The 20713-nt window shown below is 26.9% G+C and overlaps 2 protein-coding genes across 6 annotated transcripts in view; one reads left to right on the forward strand and one right to left on the reverse strand.

Annotated features, from left to right (window-relative positions):
* The window catches only part of LOC107441419 (WD repeat domain 59), a 48836-nt gene extending 32349 nt beyond the window's left edge, over positions 1 to 16487 (reverse strand). For 4 of the 5 annotated variants that reach the window (XM_071179453.1, XM_016054675.3, XM_016054674.3 and 1 more), the window contains exons 1-9: positions 8137 to 8296; positions 6387 to 6436; positions 5374 to 5503; positions 4496 to 4581; positions 4276 to 4356; positions 2309 to 2346; positions 2131 to 2219; positions 1179 to 1295; positions 991 to 1068 (exon numbers count right to left, since the gene is read on the reverse strand). In XM_071179453.1, coding sequence (XP_071035554.1) covers positions 991 to 1068; positions 1179 to 1295; positions 2131 to 2219; positions 2309 to 2346; positions 4276 to 4356; positions 4496 to 4581; positions 5374 to 5503; positions 6387 to 6436; positions 8137 to 8190 — 723 coding nt within the window. In that variant the 5' untranslated portion in view covers positions 8191 to 8296. Of the gene's footprint in view, positions 1 to 990; positions 1069 to 1178; positions 1296 to 2130; positions 2220 to 2308; positions 2347 to 4275; positions 4357 to 4495; positions 4582 to 5373; positions 5504 to 6386; positions 6437 to 8136; positions 8297 to 16335 lie in introns of those variants that run through there. The other variant, XM_071179451.1, reaches the window with a different exon arrangement.
* On the forward strand, positions 8538 to 17859 carry LOC122269088 (zinc finger protein 729-like). The gene is made up of 2 exons (XM_043040647.2): positions 8538 to 9766; positions 16888 to 17859. Exons 1-2 carry the CDS (start codon positions 8682 to 8684, stop codon positions 17741 to 17743), a joined length of 1941 nt encoding a protein of 646 aa, XP_042896581.2. The 5' UTR covers positions 8538 to 8681; the 3' UTR covers positions 17744 to 17859.
* Positions 17860 to 20713: the final 2854 nt, after the last annotated feature.

Consider the following 20713-nt stretch of genomic DNA (forward strand, 5'->3'; position numbering starts at 1 on the left):
AAGAGTAATACCAGGAATTTCTAAAATGCATGGAATTACATATTCGCCTTCTGGTTTAAAATTTTATAAAAATGCTGTAGCACCAATAAAAAGAAATCTTAATACCAGGGCAATTAACACCACAAAAAGTGTTGGAGGAAATTGGGTTGTTGTGAAATATGATAATAGTTTATATGCTGGAGAAGTTACGCAAGTGCTGGGAAATGATATTGAAGTTTCTGCCATGGTAAAGCCTGGAAAATATTGGAAATGGCCTAAACGGGAAGATAAAGTGTTTTACAACATGAGGAAGTTGTTAAAGTTACTCAGCCACCTACAGTTATAAATGCTCTTGGAGTTTTTGATTTTCCCGATTTTTAGAGAAATCTAAGTTATGCACGGGACATGAAAATAAGTGCTAATTTTTTATCTAATATTAAACTTAAAGGAACTTCCTTTGTAATATAAGTCAGTACTAAGAGAAAGAAAGTAAAATTGAAGCAGTTTCTGTTTTGCCCTAAAAATAAATGAGAAAAATAAAAATTATCATGTTTTTGTGTTATGCACGGGACAACCAATTTTTGCTCCAATAAATTTTTATTTTTTACATAATTTTAATATGATTTTTAAATTTTAAATTTATTTTTAAATAAGAGCATTATAATGATATATGAAAAAAAAGACGAAAATTGAAATGCTATAATATTTTTTCAGCTAAGGAAATAAATGTAAATATGTTGATTATAACAAGAAAACTTAAAAAGTACAATGCTAAATTTTAAGAATTGATTCCATAGTAAAAATTTAAATATAACTATAATTGTATCTCATTTTTTAAGATTTAATCTATGTACTTTATTATTGAATAAATTAAAAATATGTACAAGTAAGATAAAAATTGAGGTTTAGAGTGTTTACAGTGGAGAATGGCCCATATTATTTATCGACCAAATGAATTGAATTATATAAATAAAACGTTAAATTAAAATACGAAGAAAGAAAAATTAGTACTGTGTATTGAGCTCTCCAAACAGGACATGTGGTATGAATATTATCATCCATTCTCAAAGGAACTGTAACATCCCAAAACTAAAACAAAAGAAAAAGAAAACACAATGTGTATAATACATGTATTAAAAACAAACAAAAAATAATTCAAATGAATAACTTTGAAAAATCAATAAAAAAAAATTACAAACCTTAACTGTACAATCTTGACTAGAGGTTGCAAGAATATGCTCATCATAAGGACACCAATCAATATTGTGTATTTTAAACAAATGTGCAGTTATATATTGTACAGGTGCAGTGGATTTCTGAAAAAAATTAACACTAATTAAGACTAAACAATTGTTAATTTAAAAAAAAAAGAACACCACACATGCACGCACACACACACATATATATATATGAAAGAATTTATATATTTTGGTTCTTTCCTGTTTCACCCATAAGAGACATTATGTAAGATGAGAAGCCTCAAGCGAATTGCCAGCTCAACTGTGGAGATAAAATAAAAGAGAATAAAAAGCATACACGTGTTTCCTGACCATATTCAACCCCCTTTTAGTAAACAAAAGACATTATTATAAAAGTTTAATTTATATGAGGCTTCATTTGCATATGAGTTTGCGAAAATCTAACTATTGCAATATGTTGTAGGATATATTCTAGAATGGATGAGTGAAATCACAAAATAACCCCACCCCCCAAATTTTGGATTAGATGCTTAATAATTAGAAAAAACAAACACACAAACAATGGAATATTAACAAAAGAAACAAAGATAATTAATATAAAGGGATTAATATAAAGCGAAGAAGGAATACTCTCACTCATACCACCATTATGGATAATAATTCTAGTTCCACTGCTTGTTTTTCTGCAATCTGGTGTGAAAGTGCTAGAGAAGTTTCAGTTCATTAAAAAAAAATTCTTCCAAAAAACCCAATAGAAATTTATGAACAGATCAGTGAATATAAACTAGAAAAATCTTTCGGTTAAATATTACTTGGAGCAAAAACTAAATTATCTTTGCTTCTACTTCTAAGTACACGTTTCTAATTAGGATAACTGTTAAAATGTTAAGTACAAAATACTACTAAATTAAAGACTTGTCAAAAAATAAAAAAAATAAAGAGTAAAAATTACCCGAGTATCCCATAATCTTAAGTCTCCTTCATGAGATGTTGCAAGAAAATATGAATGAAATTTATTCCACTTCACCTGGGAAGCTCCAGCTAAAAATATAATAAACAGTTATAAAACAAACTTGTTTCAAATGTTTCAATTAATTTGATAAATTGAAAAGAATAAGAATTTTACTTACCAACTGCTGATAAAGATATTGATGGCTTTCTGGAATCTCTATAATAAAAATTGATATTCATGAATGAACTCAATGACAGTAGTTGAGCAGCACATAAAGCATATTTGTAAATTCAAATTAAAAATTGTACATTAAAATTATATCAAATATTCAGTACAGAGCCCGTATTGTGGAGTATAACAGTTTAACCTTAAAAATACTTTCATGACAATTTATACTGAAATTTAGAAAAACAGATAAATTAACCAAAGCTTTTTTTTTTATTAAAATATAAATTTGTTTTATTAAAAATACACATATATTTAAAGAAATTATTTCCTTCACAATTTATTCACTCAATTTTAAAAATACTAAGTATAATCAATAAGTTAGTTCTACAAAATAAACTTTAAAATGATACAGCATATTTTCTAGTGAATTTCCAAAAAGGTATTAATGAAGTGTTATGAGTTTAAAATATCAAATTAAGTAAAATGTTAATTAGTCTAGTTGGTGTGATAGAAGTTTGAATGAATAAACTAACATTATACTTACTAATCATGATACATAATTATTTTATAATATTTAATACACATAGATTAGAATTTATTAATCTCAATAATTTATTCTACATTGTCATTTTTCAGAGCTTTAAAATCAAAATGTAATAATAACTATAGAATCAAAGAAAAGATTCAGAAAAAATACAAATTAAATATTTTTTTAAAGTAAACTTCAACTACTTTATTTTTTGGCAATAATTTACAAAGATTAAGATAAATTCATTTAGTTTCATTATTTTATTTTGAAAAATATTTGCAAGATATTTGCCATCAGATATTGACTAGTAAGTTTTTGAAACAATATCAAATTAATTAAAATTCTGCATAAATATTATAATGGAAAAAAGTCACTGAACATTAAAAAAATAGTCAAATATGAAAAAAAAGGGGGGAATTGAAAAAAACAACAACATTAAGTTAACTAATGTGAATGAGTACAAAATAAACATGAGTTTCTAATTCTAATTTTAACAAACCTCTAAATAAACTCAGTAGACTTTAAGAAAAAGAAATTAATATGTAATAAACAACGAATTCAATGGAAAAAATGATGAATTTACATTGAACCTAACACGGCAGTTTTAGAGCCTTTCTAAAACTGCCGTGTTTTTAGAAAGGCAGCACGCCCAGCCTGTCCTTTCATCCCTATAAATGCGTCCTCTTTGCCCTTTTTATAAAAATAAGCCACCATACCTTAAAAATCTGCATTTTTATCCAGATTCAGTTTTTAATTAACTGCTAAAATAATGATTATACACAAAAATTATCTGTGTTCTTAGGTTTAATTCTAATTCAATTTACAAATATTTAAATTGATATTACAAATATTTACTTTATTAGGATTATTTGCAACTGGTTAAATTTTCAAAAGCTTTTTTTAAGCTTAATCTTTTTAAATGATTTTAAATTTTAAAATTATATTTTAAATAAATATCCTTTTTTCTAAAAAACAAAATAAAATGCACCTTTAAATGTTCATCTTCTAATAATTTCCAGTAAAATTATACAAAAAAATCTTTTAAGCTGTTCATCAAAAAAAATTTTTTTTTAGTCTACATTTTTAAAAAAATTTATGCACATTATTATTTTCTTAGCATCTTTAATTAATATCTATAAACTAAATTTTTTCTCTCTCTTATTCAGATAATGAGTGAAAATTACTTTTTGTAATATACACCTAATATAATATAAGATGGTAACTTAATAATTGTTGAAGCTCAAATTCAATTATTACAAGATTTTGATAAATTTTTATGGTGTTAAGCGAGTGTCCTTTCAAAACTGTAAGTGTCTTTTTCTGTGAGGAATCACCCTGCCCTTTTTTATTCCTAGTGAGAACTCTGATAATAGATTAAATAATTATTTTTTATATATATGTTTTGAAGAAACATTTAAAAATAAAAGGTAGAAAAATAAACTACTTGCCTAATATCCCACACATGAATAAATGTATCTATGGAAGCAGTGGCTAAAGAATGACTATCAAAAATTGACCAATCTATGTCACTGGAAAAAAAATATATTCATTTAGAAATAACTCAAATTCAGAGGTCTAAGAAAAAAAAATTAAAGTTGCAATTTTTTATAGTGAATTAGATTATTAAAATTATTTTAAGTAGGAAAAATAATTAAAATAGCAACTCACCTAATGGCACGAGTGTGAGCTTTTAAAGTGACAGTTTGAATTACGTCACCATTCTCCCAAGAATATAATTCTGTTCTTTCATTGCACTAGAAATTTACATGCATATTAAAATTCACAAATATAACACAATATTTGATTTAATAAATATATTAAACAAAAAAGTAAGAGACTTTCAGTTATAATTTTTTGATGTTAGGATTTTTTGTGATGCCATTTGTCCAGTGCAGACGATAAAGTTGCCAATGCAAAATCGGCCAAGTAAATTCATCTATTTTCTTTTTTAAGTTATGATTTTAATCATTTTTTTGGCGACAAAAATAAAATAAATACAACAGTGCCCTGATTATCCAAAAGTTCTGCAATGAAATTTAAAAGCTAAAATGAGTGATTTTTTTTAAAATGAAACTTAACACTTTTAAGTATGAACACTCCTATGATGCTTGTATGCATTTATTTCTCCACTATTCGTTGTTTTAGACATTTAGACTTAAAAACAAAGATTTCTATTGTATGTTTAAAATATATACACAAGTATGAATAGTAAATTTTAAAATTCTTTTTAATGTCTCCACTTTACTTTGTAAGTTTTTTTTTTTTTTTTTCGGTTATCAGCCATATTTGATATCCACGATGCTCTAGCCATCTAAACCTGCGGCTAATTGGTGCTTAACAGTAAATAAAATAGCTGAGTTTACTTGCACCAATGAAAAGTAAAAGTGCCATTAAAACGAGCACTTCCTAATAAGGATAAAAATATATCTTCCTAGAGAGTCTCCAGTAATATTAATTGAAAATATTTTTCAAATAAAACATTTATAAAGCTCCATAAAATTTGATAGAAATGCATTAATATGAAGAATGAAAGTAAATATACTCACAGCAAGTGCAAAACATTCTCTTTTATTTGGATTCCAAGCTGCAGTTGTAACATCCCATTTACTATGCCTATTTGTTTTATGGACAACAATGGATGGCTGATCCAAATGCACAATACCCATGTGGCGACGCCTTGAAAGAATAAAATTCAAAATAATAGAACAATATCTAAATCTTTTTCTTTTTACTTAAGAATAACAGAAAAGAATATGTTAAAAAAATATATTTGTTTAAAAGTTTATAAATGTATTGTTTTCATTTATGATTTTAAAATAATGTTCAGATACAAAAAAAAAAATCAAATTTTCTTTTTTTTTTATTAAGAAAATTGATAATCGATAGATTTTCATTTTTTTTTTCTTTAAATCAACACATTTAAATCCTCACAACAGTTCAAAAGCTCAATTTTTTAATAGTCCTATAAATTTTGATGTTCCTTTCCAATAACTTAATTAAATATTAATTAACATTTCATAAATTACTTTTTAATAGGTTTTAATTTAAATGATTTTCAATTTATTTATTTCAGTAGTATTATGTTCCCAAAATTCTAAATATTTTCCTAAGATTAAAAATTTCTTTCCATCTTCAGAGCCTAACTTTAAACAACTAACCAGAATCAGAGTTAAGTAAATATTTTTGACACTTAATCAACAGCTTAAAAAAGTGCACAATTTTATTTTTAATTTTATTTCTAATTTTCTTTTAAATTAATTGAGAATAGTCAGATTTTTAGCAGTCAATTCTGATGATACAAAGATTAAATTTTTTCTGAAAATAAATAAATAAAGGGATAACAAAGTAATACATAAACAGTTATTATTAAAGGGGAAAAAAACAAATTTTTAACAGATAAGTTTGTAATGAAAATATTCAAGAAATTCATAACATACCGGGTTTATAGTCAACAACTAAACAGACCCCAGAGAATGTTATAACACAAAAAAAGCACTTACTTATATATAAAATAAAAAAAAGTTTAAAAAATATTTAAGTTCTTAAAAGGCAAGCTTACCCAGCCAAAAGAGCATAGAGGCCAGAACTGTCCACTGCCATGGTATTAGCCTAATTGAAAAATATATTAAATTACAAATGATTACACAAAGAAAAACGATATTTTTATTTTACTAACTCCAAAAAAAGATATCAAATTTAACAAACATGCGAAATCAAAACACAAAGAAATCTATTCCTACAATTTATAATCACAAAATGGGAGAAATTTTTTACCAGGTCATTTAACAAAACAAAGCTCCTTTAGGCTTTTAAAAAGCAGAGCACCTTCCAAATAAAAGATATAAGTTAGAGCATTTTTAAAAAATATAAAAGAATTTTAGCATATTAAATGCTTTCAGATCTAAATTTTGAATTTTATGTTTTAATCTCAATTAGCAAAATTTCAATATAAGTATTCAACTTTTAAGTATTTAACATCAACATTACAAAAGGAAGAATTTCAGATATGAAAACAAACAGTATTACTTTTAACCAGTTAAGAACAAGAATGAACTAGTATGTGATGCAGACGATTTAAGCAATGACAGAATCAGGGTCAAAAATTAGCTGCCGCTTATCACAATTTGATCCAAATTTTTTTTATTTGAGGTTTAGAAATTATGCCCAGTCCTAATCTTTAATGCATAACTTTAAAAATAAAGATACCTTTGCTCCTGCAATTCAACACCGGGCCGAGTTATACGATGAACAGGAAGTTATAAGAATAACATCACAAGCTTGAAGTAAAGCACAATATTCTTGGCATTCGATGCACAAAAATTGGAGTACACTTACGGCATGGGCAGATTTCCGTACCATGATCTATGGCAGAATAATCACCAAGTTTTGGAAACTTTCGGGCAGTGGCCCGTGAGAAACTAAAAAAAACATCACAGAAAGGGACCAACTCGAAAGGTATGACTTGTAGTCACCCTTGGGGAAACATCTACATTTTTTATTTAAAAAAAAAATTGCAAGTTTAAAATCTATTTGGCATCATAGCGATTGTAGTTGGCGAGACAGATCAAGATACGGAAATATCCCCTACAGCATGAGAGCTTCAAACACATCAACACTAAAGTGTGACTGTAAAAAATTGGATATTGAAAAGGAATTATAAAGTGCAATTTCAATTTCGGTGGAAGAGAGCAATTTTTAATTAAGTTAACAAAGTTCCACTTAGTGGAGGAAGAATCATGGGTATGATAAATATCAAAAACACTTTTAAAAAATCATAATAGAATCTATACGTTTTTTATATGTTCATATTTTTTAATTATTAATCAATCTATCGATATGTATCCATCTGTACATTCATATCTTATTATTTCTGCCAATTAAGCAAATTAGATTCACTATTTTAACCAATATGGAGATTTATAGTGGTATAATTATACAGACTACGGTAGTATTTTAATATTTCATAATATCAAATGTGACTTAAGCAAACATATTAATTCAAGTATTGATGGAACGTTTTGGGTTAACCTGCCTGCAATCTTTCGCAGCTTTGAGGTTTTAGATACTAGTATTTGCCACAGAAAAACATTTTGTTTCAAAATAGTTACCAATAATATTAAGAATAAAACTGAATTTAAAAGATTAATGCAAATTTTCTCATGTGCAACTTTAAATGACATTACAGGTAAAAAATGGAAGAAAATATATCTATACAAATAAAATGAATGAAAATGTAGCATTCTAATTGCATTATATATCCATTTATATGGTTTTAAAAATATCTTAAGCTTGTAATTCAAACAACGTACTTGCAATTCACGATGGTCAGCAACAACATTTTCATTTTTCCAAACAGTCGTCATCTTTATTTTTTATCAGCCTGCGAAAACAAAAATATTCTATTTATAAGTACATAATCCCAGTACTACCCATCTTTCATATTTCATTATCAAAACCAAAACAAACATAAGGGTATACGGTTACAGTTAGTTAATATATTTCTGCAGTCTCTGGGAGTATAATGTGATAGCAAAAATAGGCAGTTTAAAGCCGGCTGAGTTAAGAAAATAAAATTGCATTCAATTAAACATATTCGTTCAAACTAAAAACAAAATCCTGTTTTAAGAGGGGCTATTCTTAAATATTCACTCAGAAATCAATTTTAAAAAGCGCTCTAAATCACTATTCCTATGTGCGTGCAGTAAAACTTCTCACAAAAAAAAGCCTCACTAAAATAGACGCTTCTTAGACTGGAAGAAAATCTTATTTAATTCATGCAGTGCGACAAGACATTTGCAAATAAACTTAATTTAGAAGAGCACATATTTGTTCATGCTGAATTGGAACTTTATTCATGCAGTCAAAAGCATTTACCCATAAAGAAACTTTAAATTTACCCTCTCTCGCTCATACTAGAGAAAAACCATTTTCATGTAATGTGTGTTTTAAAGCTTTCACGTGTAAAGCTAGTTTAAATAAACATTCTTTTATTCACACTGGTGAAAAACCTTTTTCATGCAAATTTTGTAATAAGACATTCTCCGATTCATATTATTTAAATAGACATTCTCTTGTTCATACTGGAGAGAAACCTTATTCATGCAATGTGTGTAATAAAGCTTTTACGTGTAAAGCTAGTTTAAATAGACATTCTTTCATTCATACTGGAGAGAAGCCTTTTTCGTGCAGTGTATGTAATAAGACATTCCCAGATTCATTCTATCTAAACAGACACTCTCTTGTTCATACTGGAGAGAAACCATATTCATGCAATGTTTGTGATAAAGCTTTCACGTGTAAAGCTAATTTAAATAGACATTCTTTTATTCATACTGGAGAAATGCCTTATTCATGCAGCATATGTAACAAAACATTCCCAGATTCATTTTTTTTAAATAGACACGCTCTTGTTCATACTGGAGAGAGGCCTTATTCGTGCAGCGTGTGTGATAAAGCATTTGCTCTGAAATCTAGTTTAAGTAGACACTCCCTTATTCATACTGGAGAGAAACCATATTCATGCAATGTTTGTGATAAAGCTTTCACGTGTAAAGCTAGTTTAAATAGACATTCTTTTACTCATACTGGAGAAATGCCTTATTCATGCAGCATATGTAACAAAACATTCCCAGATTCATTTTATTTAAATAGACACGCTGTTGTTCATACTGGAGAGAAGCCTTATTCGTGCAGCGTGTGTGATAAAGCATTTGCTCTGAAATCTAGTTTAAATAGACACTCCCTTATTCATACTGGAGAGAAACCATATTCATGCGATGTTTGTGATAAAATTTTCTCATGTACAGCTAGTTTAAGTAGACATTCTCTTATTCATACAAAAGTGAAACCTTATTTATGTGTTGTGTGTAATAAGACATTTGCATATTCATCTAGTTTAAATAGACATTCTCTTCTTCATACTGGAGAAAATGATGGATAGAAACCTTAATCATTTTATAAGCAAAGACCGTCTAAACAATCTCTGCTGTATTCATACTGAAAAAAAAGCCTTATTTTTGTGTTTTGTCTGATAAAACCTTTGAACATAAATCTAATTTAAAATGCACACTTTCTTGTTCATACTGGAGAGAGATCTCATTCTTACAATGTATTCATGTATAAATGCAGTTTTTAAAACATTCATGCAAAAATCTAGTTTGTACACTATTTTATTCATACTTACACATTCATTCCTTTTTCATGCAGTGTATGAGGTAATACATTCAAAATAAATCTAATTTAATTACACACTTGTTCATACTAGAAAGAAACCCGATTCATGCAGTGTATGTAATAAAACATTAATGTACAAATTTTGTTTAAACAAACACTATCTTATTTATATTGCGGGGAAAATCTTATTCATACTTAGTTTGAGGTAGCATGTATGAGGTATGAAAATAAATAATCCTGGGAAATTGAAGTGGTAAGATAATGGACTAAAAAAACTTCATTAGCTTCAAAAATTAAATTTTTAAAGCCAATGAAGTTTTTTTTTTATAAATAAAGTAATATACATTACCTTGAAGACATGGAGATAGACCTCATGCAGTGTATGTGATCGAACATTCATGGAGAAATTTAGTTTAGCCGAACATTTACTTATTCATGCAGTCTATAAAAGATTCAAACATAATTCGATTTTAAACACGCACTCCCTTGTTCATAATTGAGAGTGACATCATTCATGTAGTATATGGAATAAAACAGTAATGCTCAAATCTAGATTAATCAAACATTACCTTATTCATGCATAGGTAATACATTCAAACAGAAATATACAGTAAATATACATTATCTTAAATAAAGATTGCGATTTTTTTAAAAGTCAATTTCTCAGAAACTGATTTTGCTCAAATGTTGTGTTTTGCAGTGTAAAATTACATTCTTTAAAATGGTGAAAAAAATTGTATAGCTTACAATTCAAAATTTTTTTTACTATTAATAAATAAAATAATAATTATTTACTAAATGTTATTTTTACATGGAATTATCTTAGGATAAATGAATGTTATAATTATACGTAAAAATTTTTCAATCTGCTTAAATAATTTTAAAGAAGGCAATTTTAATGATTTGTAGCATAAATGTGACTTAAGTTGTGTAATATTGTTTTAAGTATTAACAAGAAATATATGACGGTAGATTTAATAAAAGCTTACAATTTTTACATAGATAGTAACAGAGGAGAAGTATTTTTATCTTTTATAATAATAAAAATAATAATGTGGAAAAATAATTGACGCTACATGATGGTAACAATAATGTAGGTTCTGAAAGTGTAATGTTTATTGTTTCAAAAAATTTAAACATTTTTGATTATTGGTAACACTGGAGAACATAATGTAGATTCAATTTAAGGTTTTATGATTTTTTTTAATTTTATATTCTAAATTGAAAAGTGTACTGAAGAAACATTCTAATTAAAACTGGTATAGTTATTTGAATATTTAATTGTTTAATAAAAATTTTTCTATGTTATGAAAATCTATATATCTAACTGACAAATTTAATTTTTGTTCTTATGAGTTCATGAGGGTGTGGATTTTATTCTGGGATTAGTTTTGAAGAATTATATAGATTACGATAAATTTAGTTTGAGATTAAGTATTTTAGTTATAATAATATTTTTAAATAATTTTAAGCCTTACTACTATTTGATTGGTAAATTTGAATAAATTAAAAAACCTCTGATTTAAATTTAATGCAATATTTTTAAATTGCCAACTTTGTGTGTGTATATATATAACGTCGTTGTCGAGTGGAAGGATTAAAACAGGTCTTGGGCCAGGGAAGGAGGGTACAAAATATATTTATTAATTATTAGACAGAGCAGTCATGAAAGTGTGTATGGAAAGTTGTGCTCCTTGGTTATATGCTAGGGAAAATCTTGCTAAGTAAATCAGTAAAATGTTTCGATTTAGAGAAAGAGGGAAATCTTAGTTGCTATTGGTTTATGAAATAGGTCGAGCGTTTCCCACAGAGAGCAAAGGGGAAAATGTCCTGCTTTTAATTAAATGCATACTTGAGCCAAAAATAGATTTAAAACTGGATGTGGCTTTTAAACGAGTGAGAAAGTATTTCGATTAGAATAGTTAATTAGGATAACATAAAAAGATTACTAGAAGCTTTTTATGTTACATACATATATATATAATTTAAAGAAAGAACACCTTGGACAAACCTTAAGCCTTAATAATGTATAAATTATCATAGATGATTATTTTAAACAAGATCAGGGGTCTGTTTAGAAGAAATTTGGGTCTGTTAACGGACCCTTCACAAAATATCTTTTCATAAAAACGGACCCTTCACAAAATATTTTAACTTAAAAACGGACCCTTCACAAAATATCTTTTCATAAAAACGGACCCTTCACAAAATGATTTTTCTTTTAATCGGACCCTTCACAAATTTGTTTATCTTTATTATTATTTTGTTATCGAATAAATCTTTTCCTGGGCAGAAAACAAGAAAGATGGATGTAAACCAATTAAGTTTTGTCTTCGGCAGACGATTCTTCCATTATTCGTCCGAAATGAATATTCCGCGTTCAGTATAGGCTAAATACCAAATATTTGTATGTTGCATCTCTAATTTAGAAGCGGCAATTGTTGTTTATTTTTTAAAATGTTATTTTTTTAATTATAATTTTACAGTGTTGAGCATAATCTTGTATGTCTTTAACATTTAAAAACTCCTAGAAAAAGTTTTTTTGTTGCAATAACGGACCCTATTAGCACAAATTCATAAAAGCGGACCCTGGTTGAAAAAATTTGAGTAATTTTTTCACAATTTCACGAAAAACGGACCTTTCACAAAATGTCTGGACAGACCCCTGAAGATTGAAAGCCAAATGACCGAGAATCTTAATGCACTTTCTCTAATGTTTGCCAACAGTGATGTCTATTCATGTTCTTAGCTAATTCCACAACAAATTAAAGATTTAAAATGTATAACAATAATTTTACTTTTTCTTTCAGAAAAACAAAAAATAATTTGCGAAAAAAGATTTCAGAGTTAGACGAAATTTTATTAAGTTAGGTATTTAGGTTACATATGCTTAGATTAATTATATATCTGAATTTAATTGAAAATATCAAGTAAGAGGTGATTGAGTTTTTATGCTTTTAATTTTCTCAATCATTATCATAAAAATTTTTCCAGGGATGAATATAGTTAAACGTTGGGAATTAACATCATAAATATTCTAGATACCATTAAATATGAATTTTATTAGTATCCATCTGGTTAACAATACAACAAAATTGCAAACTATGAAGCAGACATAAAATTTGTTTCACCATCTAAAAATTCCTTGCAATAGAGATTAATGAAGAAAAAATAATGACTATTTACTGTGCATAAGCTGCAATAACACAAAACACATAAAAAAAGTTAAAAATACAAAAAAATAATCTCTCTCTATATATTTTTTTTCTGGCTCTTTAATTTTTTTTAAATTTATATATATATAAATATATATGATAATTAAAAAAATATATTAAGACTTTTTCCACATTTAATTTAAACCAATCATGTTTAGTCATCCAAAAATCATGCCTAATATTATAACCCATTATTATGAATAAATAATCTAATATCTACAGAGCATGAAAATCATTAAATGTTTTTACCGAAACACTTTAAATCAAATGATTAAAAAAACTACAAGAATGCAAAATAAAAATTTATATTTATTTTGATAAAAATCCATTCTTTGATTTTATAAAAGAAATTTTGTTCCAGTCTAGTAAAGGCTATTGTACTTCATAATGTATTTAAGATATTTACTATAAATACATTTACACTCATTTTTGAGAAAATTACTATACCATGAAGGAATTATACAATTAAACCAAACACATGATAGATAGGTAAGATGGGCTAATGGTTAGAATTACAAAGTGATTGCTCTTGTGCAACAACTGTGCATGTTTATTTATACAACTAATGGTAATATATGAAATAAAATTCAGTACAGTAATTTCTGACAATTCTATCATAGTGTTGAAATTTTATCAGATACCTAACTATTGTGTTACATAATATCTACTCAGCATCGTAGTCCTTAAATATTTTACCGAAACACTTTAAATTGAATTAAGAATGAAAAATAAAATGGTAAATTTATAGTTTACTTGCTGAAAATCAATTTTTGATTGGTTAAAAGTAGTTTTAAGCTATTGTATTTTATAATGTATTTATAGTTAACCAGATATAGAATGTGAACATTTAAAGGGCTCTGCAAAATGTTTTGCTCAGAGCCCTGGTGAAGTCTACCAACAGCTTTGTTAAGAAAAACCTTAGAGATTTAATTAAATAGTCATACAAAAAAAAAATGAAAAACATACATAATTCTTTATTGACAAGACAAAAATATATACATTTATTTTCATCATGAAACTCAACTGCCTAATATTCCAGGAATAGTTGGAAGTTCCTAGGGAAAATAAATATAAAATAAAAAATACGTTTAAAAAATACTTCACACTCAAACATAAAATTTAAGAATGCAGGGTTCTTGGATTCCTCTCAATTTTTAAACTAAAATTCTCAGATTTTTTCAAGAAAATTCTTGAGTACATTTTTTTCTATACATGACAATATATATTTATTCAATAAGCAGTAAAAAAATTTTGTGATACAAAATAAAATATTAACTTTTATTAAAAAAAAAAAAAAAAGAACTTTCAATAGATGAAAGGCTGATGTGTAGGTTTTTACATAAGTACCTATATAAAATATAGGTAGAACTAAAATTTAAAAGCTTAATGAAACACAATTTATTAATCAAGTTGATATAGTCAGCAATTGTAGATTGTACAGGGATGAAAGTACCAGTTAGCAAAAAAAGCTGAATTCTACGTAAACGCAATCAAACATTATGAAATTAATAAATGTATGGAGCTTAAAAAGCTTTGAAAAAAGCTGAATTCAGAGTAAAAGCTGAAAACTTTCATGCCTGATTGTATGAATGATTAAGCAATTCAGCACCTTTGAAGCACCTTAAAAGCAGAGCACCTTCAAAATAAAAGATATAAGTTAGAGCATTTTTAAAAAATATTTAAGACTTTTAGAATACTAAATGCTTTCAGATCTAAATTTTGAATTTTATTTTTTAATCTTTAGCAAAATTTCAATGTAAGTATTCAATTTTTAAGTATTTTAACATCAGCATTACAAAAGGAAGAATTTCAGATATGAAAACAAACAGTATTACTTTTAGCCAGTTGAGAACAAGAATGAACTAGTATGTGATTCAGACAATTTAAGCAATGACGGAATCAGGGTCAAAAATTAGCTGCCGCTTATCACAATTTGCTCCAAACATTTTTTTATTTACGGCATAGAAATTATGCCCAGTCGTAATCTTTAATGTATAACTTTAAAAATGAAAATACCTTTGCTCCTGCGATTCAAGACCTGGCCGAGTTATACGATGGACAGGAAGTTATAAGAATATCACCACAAGCTTGAAGTAAAGCACACAATTCTTGGCATTTGATGCACAGAAATTGGAGAACACTAACGGCATGGGGAGATTTCCGTATCGTGATCTGTGGCAGAATAATCACCAAGTCTAGAACTAGTGAGAAACTAAAAAAAACATCACAGAAAGGGACCAACTCGATATGTATAACTCGTAGTCACCCCCTGGGAAAACATCTACATGTTTTATTCAAAAAAAATTTGCAAGTTTTAAATCTATTAGGCATCTTGGCAATTGTAGTTGGCTAGACAGATCAAGATATGGAAATATCCCCTATGGCATGAGAAGGTCAAACACATCAACACTAAAGTGTGACAGTGAAAAATTGGATATTGAAAAGGAATTATTTCAATTGTGCAATTTCAATTTCGGTGGAAAAGAGCAATTTTTAATTAAATTAAGTTAACAAAGTTCTACTTAGTGGAGGAAGAATCATGGGCATGATAAATAACAAAAACACTTTCTAAAAATCATAATAGAATCTATAGATATTTTTATATAATCATATTATTTTATTATATAATCATATTATTTTATTTATCGATATGTAACCATCTGTTATATTCATATCTTATTATATCCGCCAATTAAGCAAATTAGATTCATTATCTTAACCAATATGGAGATTTATAGTGGTTAAACTATACAGACTACGGTAGTATTTTAATATTTTATAATATAAAATGTGACTTAAACAAACATTTTAATTCAGGTATTGATAGAACGTCTTGCGTTAACCTGCTTGCAATCTTTCGCAGCTTTGAGGTTTTAGATACTAGTATTTGCCACAGAAAAACATTTTGTTTCAAAATAGTTACCAATAGTTTTAAGAATAACACTGAATTTAAAAGATTATTGCAAATTTTCTCATGCGCAACTTTAAATGACATTACAGGCGAAAAATGGAAGACAATATAAGCATATAAAGTGAATGAAAATGTAGCTTTCTAATTGCATTATATATCCATTTATATGGTTTTTAAAATATCTTAAGCTTGTAATTCAAACAACGTACTTGCAATTCACGATGGTCAGCAACAACATTTTTATTTTTCCAAACAGTCGTCATTTTTATTTTTTCTCAACCTGCGAAAACAAAAATAATCTATTTATAAGTACATTATCCCAGTACTACCCATCTTTCATTATCAAAACCAAAACAAGCATAAAGAAATACGGTTACAGTTAGTTAATATATTTCTGCAGTCCCTGGGAGAATAATGTGATAGCAAAAATAGGAAGTTTAAAGCCGACTTATTTAAAGTTTGTAAAGTTTTGGTTTTGTATTTATTTTGGTGTTGGACAGCTGAGTTAAGAAATTAAAATCGCAAACAAAATCCTGTTTTAGGAGGGGCTATTCTTAAATATTCACTCAGAAATCAATTTTAAAAAGCTCTCTAAATCACTATTCCTATGTGCGTGCAATAAAACTTCTCACAAAAATAAAAAACCTCCCTGAAATAGACGCTTTCTAGACTGGAAGAAAATCTTATTTAATTCATGCAGTACGATAAGACATTTACTAGTAAATTTAATTTAGATGTATACATTTTTGTTCATACTGAAGTGGAACTTTATTCATGCAGTCAAAAGCATTTACACATAAAGAAACTTTAAATTTATCTTCTCTCGTTCATACGAGAGAAAAACCATTTTCATGTAATGTGTGTTTTAAAGCTTTCACATGTAAAGCTAGTTTAAATAAACATTCTTTTATTCACACTGGTGAAAAACCTTTTTCATGCAAATTTTGTAATAAGACATTCTCCGATTCATATTATTTAAATAGACATTCTCTTGTTCATACTGGAGAGAAACCTTATTCATGCAATGTGTGTTATAAAGCTTTCACGTGTAAAGCTAGTTTAAATAGACATTCTTTCATTCATACTGGAGAGAAGCCTTTTTCATGCAGTGTATGTAATAAGACATTCCCAGATTCATATTATTTAAACAGACACTCTCTTGTTCATACTGGAGAGAAACCATATTCATGCAATGTTTGTGATAAAGCTTTCACGTGTAAAGCTAGTTTAAATAGACATTCTTTTATTCATACTGGAGAAATGCCTTATTCATGCAGTATATGTAACAAAACATTCCCAGATTCATTTTATTTAAATAGACACGCTCTTGTTCATACTGGAGAGAAGCCTCATTCGTGCAATGTGTGTGATAAAGCATTTGCTCTGAAATCTAGTTTAAATAGACACTCTCTTATTCATACTGGAGAGAAACCATATTCATGCGATGTTTGTGATAAAATTTTCTCATGTAAGGCTAGTTTGAGTAGACATTCTCTTATTCATACAAAAGCGAAACCTTATTTATGCGTTGTGTGTAATAAGACATTTGCATATTCATCTAGTTTAAATAGACATTCTCTTCTTCATACTGGAGAAAATGATGAAGAGAAACCTTAATCATTTTATAAGCAAAAACCGTCTAAACAATCTCTGCTGTATTCATACTGGAAAAAAAGCCTTATTTTTGTGTTTTGTCTGATAAAACCTTTGAACATAAATCTAATTTAAATGCACACTTTCTTGTTCATACTGGAGAGAGATCTCATTCTTACAGTGTATTCATGTATAAATGCAGTTTTTAAAACATTCATGCAAAAATCTAGTTTGTACACTATTTTATTCATACTTACACATTCATTCCTTTTTCATGCAGTGTATGAGGTAATACATTCAAAATAAATCTAATTTAAACACACACTTGTTCATACTAGAAAGAAACCCGATTCATGCAGTGTATGTAGTAAAACATTAATGTACAAATTTTGTTTAAACAAACACTATCTTATTTATATTGTGGGGGAAAATCTTATTCATACATAGTCTGTATGAGGTATGAAAATAAATAATCCTGGAAAATTGAAGTGGTAAGATAATGGACTAAAAAAACTTCATTAGCTTCAAAAATTAAACTTTTAAAGCCAATGAAGGTTTTTTTTATAAATAAAGTAATATACATTACCTTGTAGACATGGAGATAGACAGTGTATGCGATCGAACATTCATGGAGAAATTTAATTTAGCCGAACATTTACTTATTCATGCAGTCTATAAAACATTCAAACATAATTTGATTTTAAACACATGCTCTCTTGTTCATACTCGACAGTGACTTCATTCATGCAGAATATGAAATAAAACATTAATGCTAAAATATATATTAAACAAACACTACCTTATTCATACTGGAAGGAAGAAACCTTATTCATGCATAGTATGAGGTAATACTTTCAAACAGAAATATACATTATCTTGAATAAATAATGCAATTTTTTTTTAAAAATCATTTTTTCAAAAACTGATTTTGCTCAAATGTTGTGTTTTGCTATGTAAAATTACATCCTTAAAATGGTGTAAAAAATTTTATAGCTTACAATTCAAAATTTTTTTGGCTATTAATAAATAAAATAATAATTATTTACTAAAAGTTTGGATAAATGAATTTTATAATTATACGCAAAAAATTTTCAATCTGCTTAAATAATTTTAAAGAAGTCAAATTCAGTGATTTGCAGCATAAATGTGACTTAAGTTGTGTAATATTGTTTTAAGTATTAACTAGAAATATATGACAGTAGATTTAATAAAAGCTTATAATTTTTACATAGATAGTAACAGAGGCAAAATATTTTTTATCTTTTATAATAATAAAAATAATAATATGGAAAAATAATTGACGCTACATGATGGTAACAATATTGCAGGTACTAATAGTGTTATGTTTATTGTTTCAGAAAACTTATTTTTTATTTAAACATTTTTGATTATTGGTAACAGTGGAGAACATAATGTAGATTCAAGTTAAGGTGTTATGATTTTTTTTAAATTTTATATTCTAAATAGAAAAGTGTACTGATGCTTTGTGTGCAAGAAACATTCCAATTGAAACTGGTATAGTTATTTGAATATTTAATTGTTTAATAAAATTTTTTCTTCATTATGAAAATCTATATCTAACTGACAAATTTGATCTTTGTTCTTGCGAGTTCATGAGGGTGTGGATTTTATTCTGGGATTAGTTTTGAAGAATTATATAGATTACGATTTTAACAATTTTAGTTTGAGATTATGTATTGTAGTTATATTATTTTAAATAATTTTAAGCTTTACTGCAATTTGATTGGTAAATTTGAATAATTTAAAGAACCTCTGATTTAAAAACTTTGTGTGTGTATATATCAGGGTTCATACAGAGATCAGAAGAAGAAATCCAAGGAGTCCAAAATTTAAGAACTTTGAGTAAAGGATAACTAGACAGAGTTTTTTTTTAAAAAAATTCAAAAAGCAGTTACTATAAAGAACTTGCAAAAATGTATATTTTTTTCTAGCCTTTTTGAAATAAATTTTGACTATGTCGAACTTCATGAAGAAAAATAATGTTATCACTTTCACACATAAATATTTTTTTCAGTTTCCAATATTTTAATAAATCTTGTTAAAGTACATAGTACAGATATTAAAGATTAACATAAAAACCTATCAATCTTATATTTTTAAATTTGAATACATAAGAAAAAAGGCATTTAAAAAAAAATCACAATAAATCATTAATTAAGTTCGCTTGTAACATGTAAAATTAAAATTATTTGCTCTTATTTTTTTCTCCTAACTCTTGCAATTCCATTTTTTTTTTCTTTTAAACTTTTTCTTAAACTATTTGATTTTGACAGCTAAGTCATATCATTTTGTTTCCCTGCTTGGACAGCAAATTCATCAGCGAACTTAGTAAGTTCATCTATGCAACACAATAATCTAAGGAGTTTCTAAGGACTAATTTGGAAATCTAAGTAGTTCCAAGTACTCCTTGGAGACCTTTTTATTTCCAAGGAGTATAAGGAGTCTGTACGAACCCTGATATATATATAATTTAAAGAATGAACACTTTGGACAAACCTTAAGCCTAATACAACAGTTAAACTTAAGTATGTATAAATTATCATAGATGATTATTTTAAACAAGATTGAAAGCCAAATGACTGTGAGAATCTTAATGCACTTTCTCTAATGTATGTAAACAGTGATGTTTATTCATGTTCTAGCTAATTCCACAAAAAATTAAAGATTTAAAAAATATAACAATAATTTTACTTTTTCTTTTAGAAAAACAAAAAATAATTTGCGAAAAAAGATTTCTGAGTTAGAGCAAATTTTATTCAGTTAGGTATTTAGGTTACATATGCTAAGATTAATTATCTATCTGAATTTAATTGAAAATATCAAGTGAAAGTTGATTGAGTTTTTATGTTTTTAGTCTTCTCAGTCATTATCATAAAAAAATATTCCAGGGATGAATATAGTAAAACATTGAGAACTAATGTCGTAAATGTTCTAAATAACATTTAATATGAATTTTATGAATATTCACCTGGT

This window comes from Parasteatoda tepidariorum, chromosome 4 (assembly GCF_043381705.1).
Source record: "Parasteatoda tepidariorum isolate YZ-2023 chromosome 4, CAS_Ptep_4.0, whole genome shotgun sequence".
NCBI lineage: Eukaryota > Metazoa > Arthropoda > Arachnida > Araneae > Theridiidae > Parasteatoda > Parasteatoda tepidariorum.

What these genes read in the sequence shown, in the direction of transcription:
- LOC122269088 (XM_043040647.2), top strand. Translation starts at nt 8,682, where the DNA reads ATGCAGTCAAAAGCATTTACCCATAAAGAAACTTTAAATTTACCCTCT. An exon ending in ACTGGAGAAAATGATGGATA is followed by an intron (nt 9,767 to 16,887) that starts GAAACCTTAATC and finishes TTCATACTGAAG; the next exon opens with TGGAACTTTATTCATGCAGT.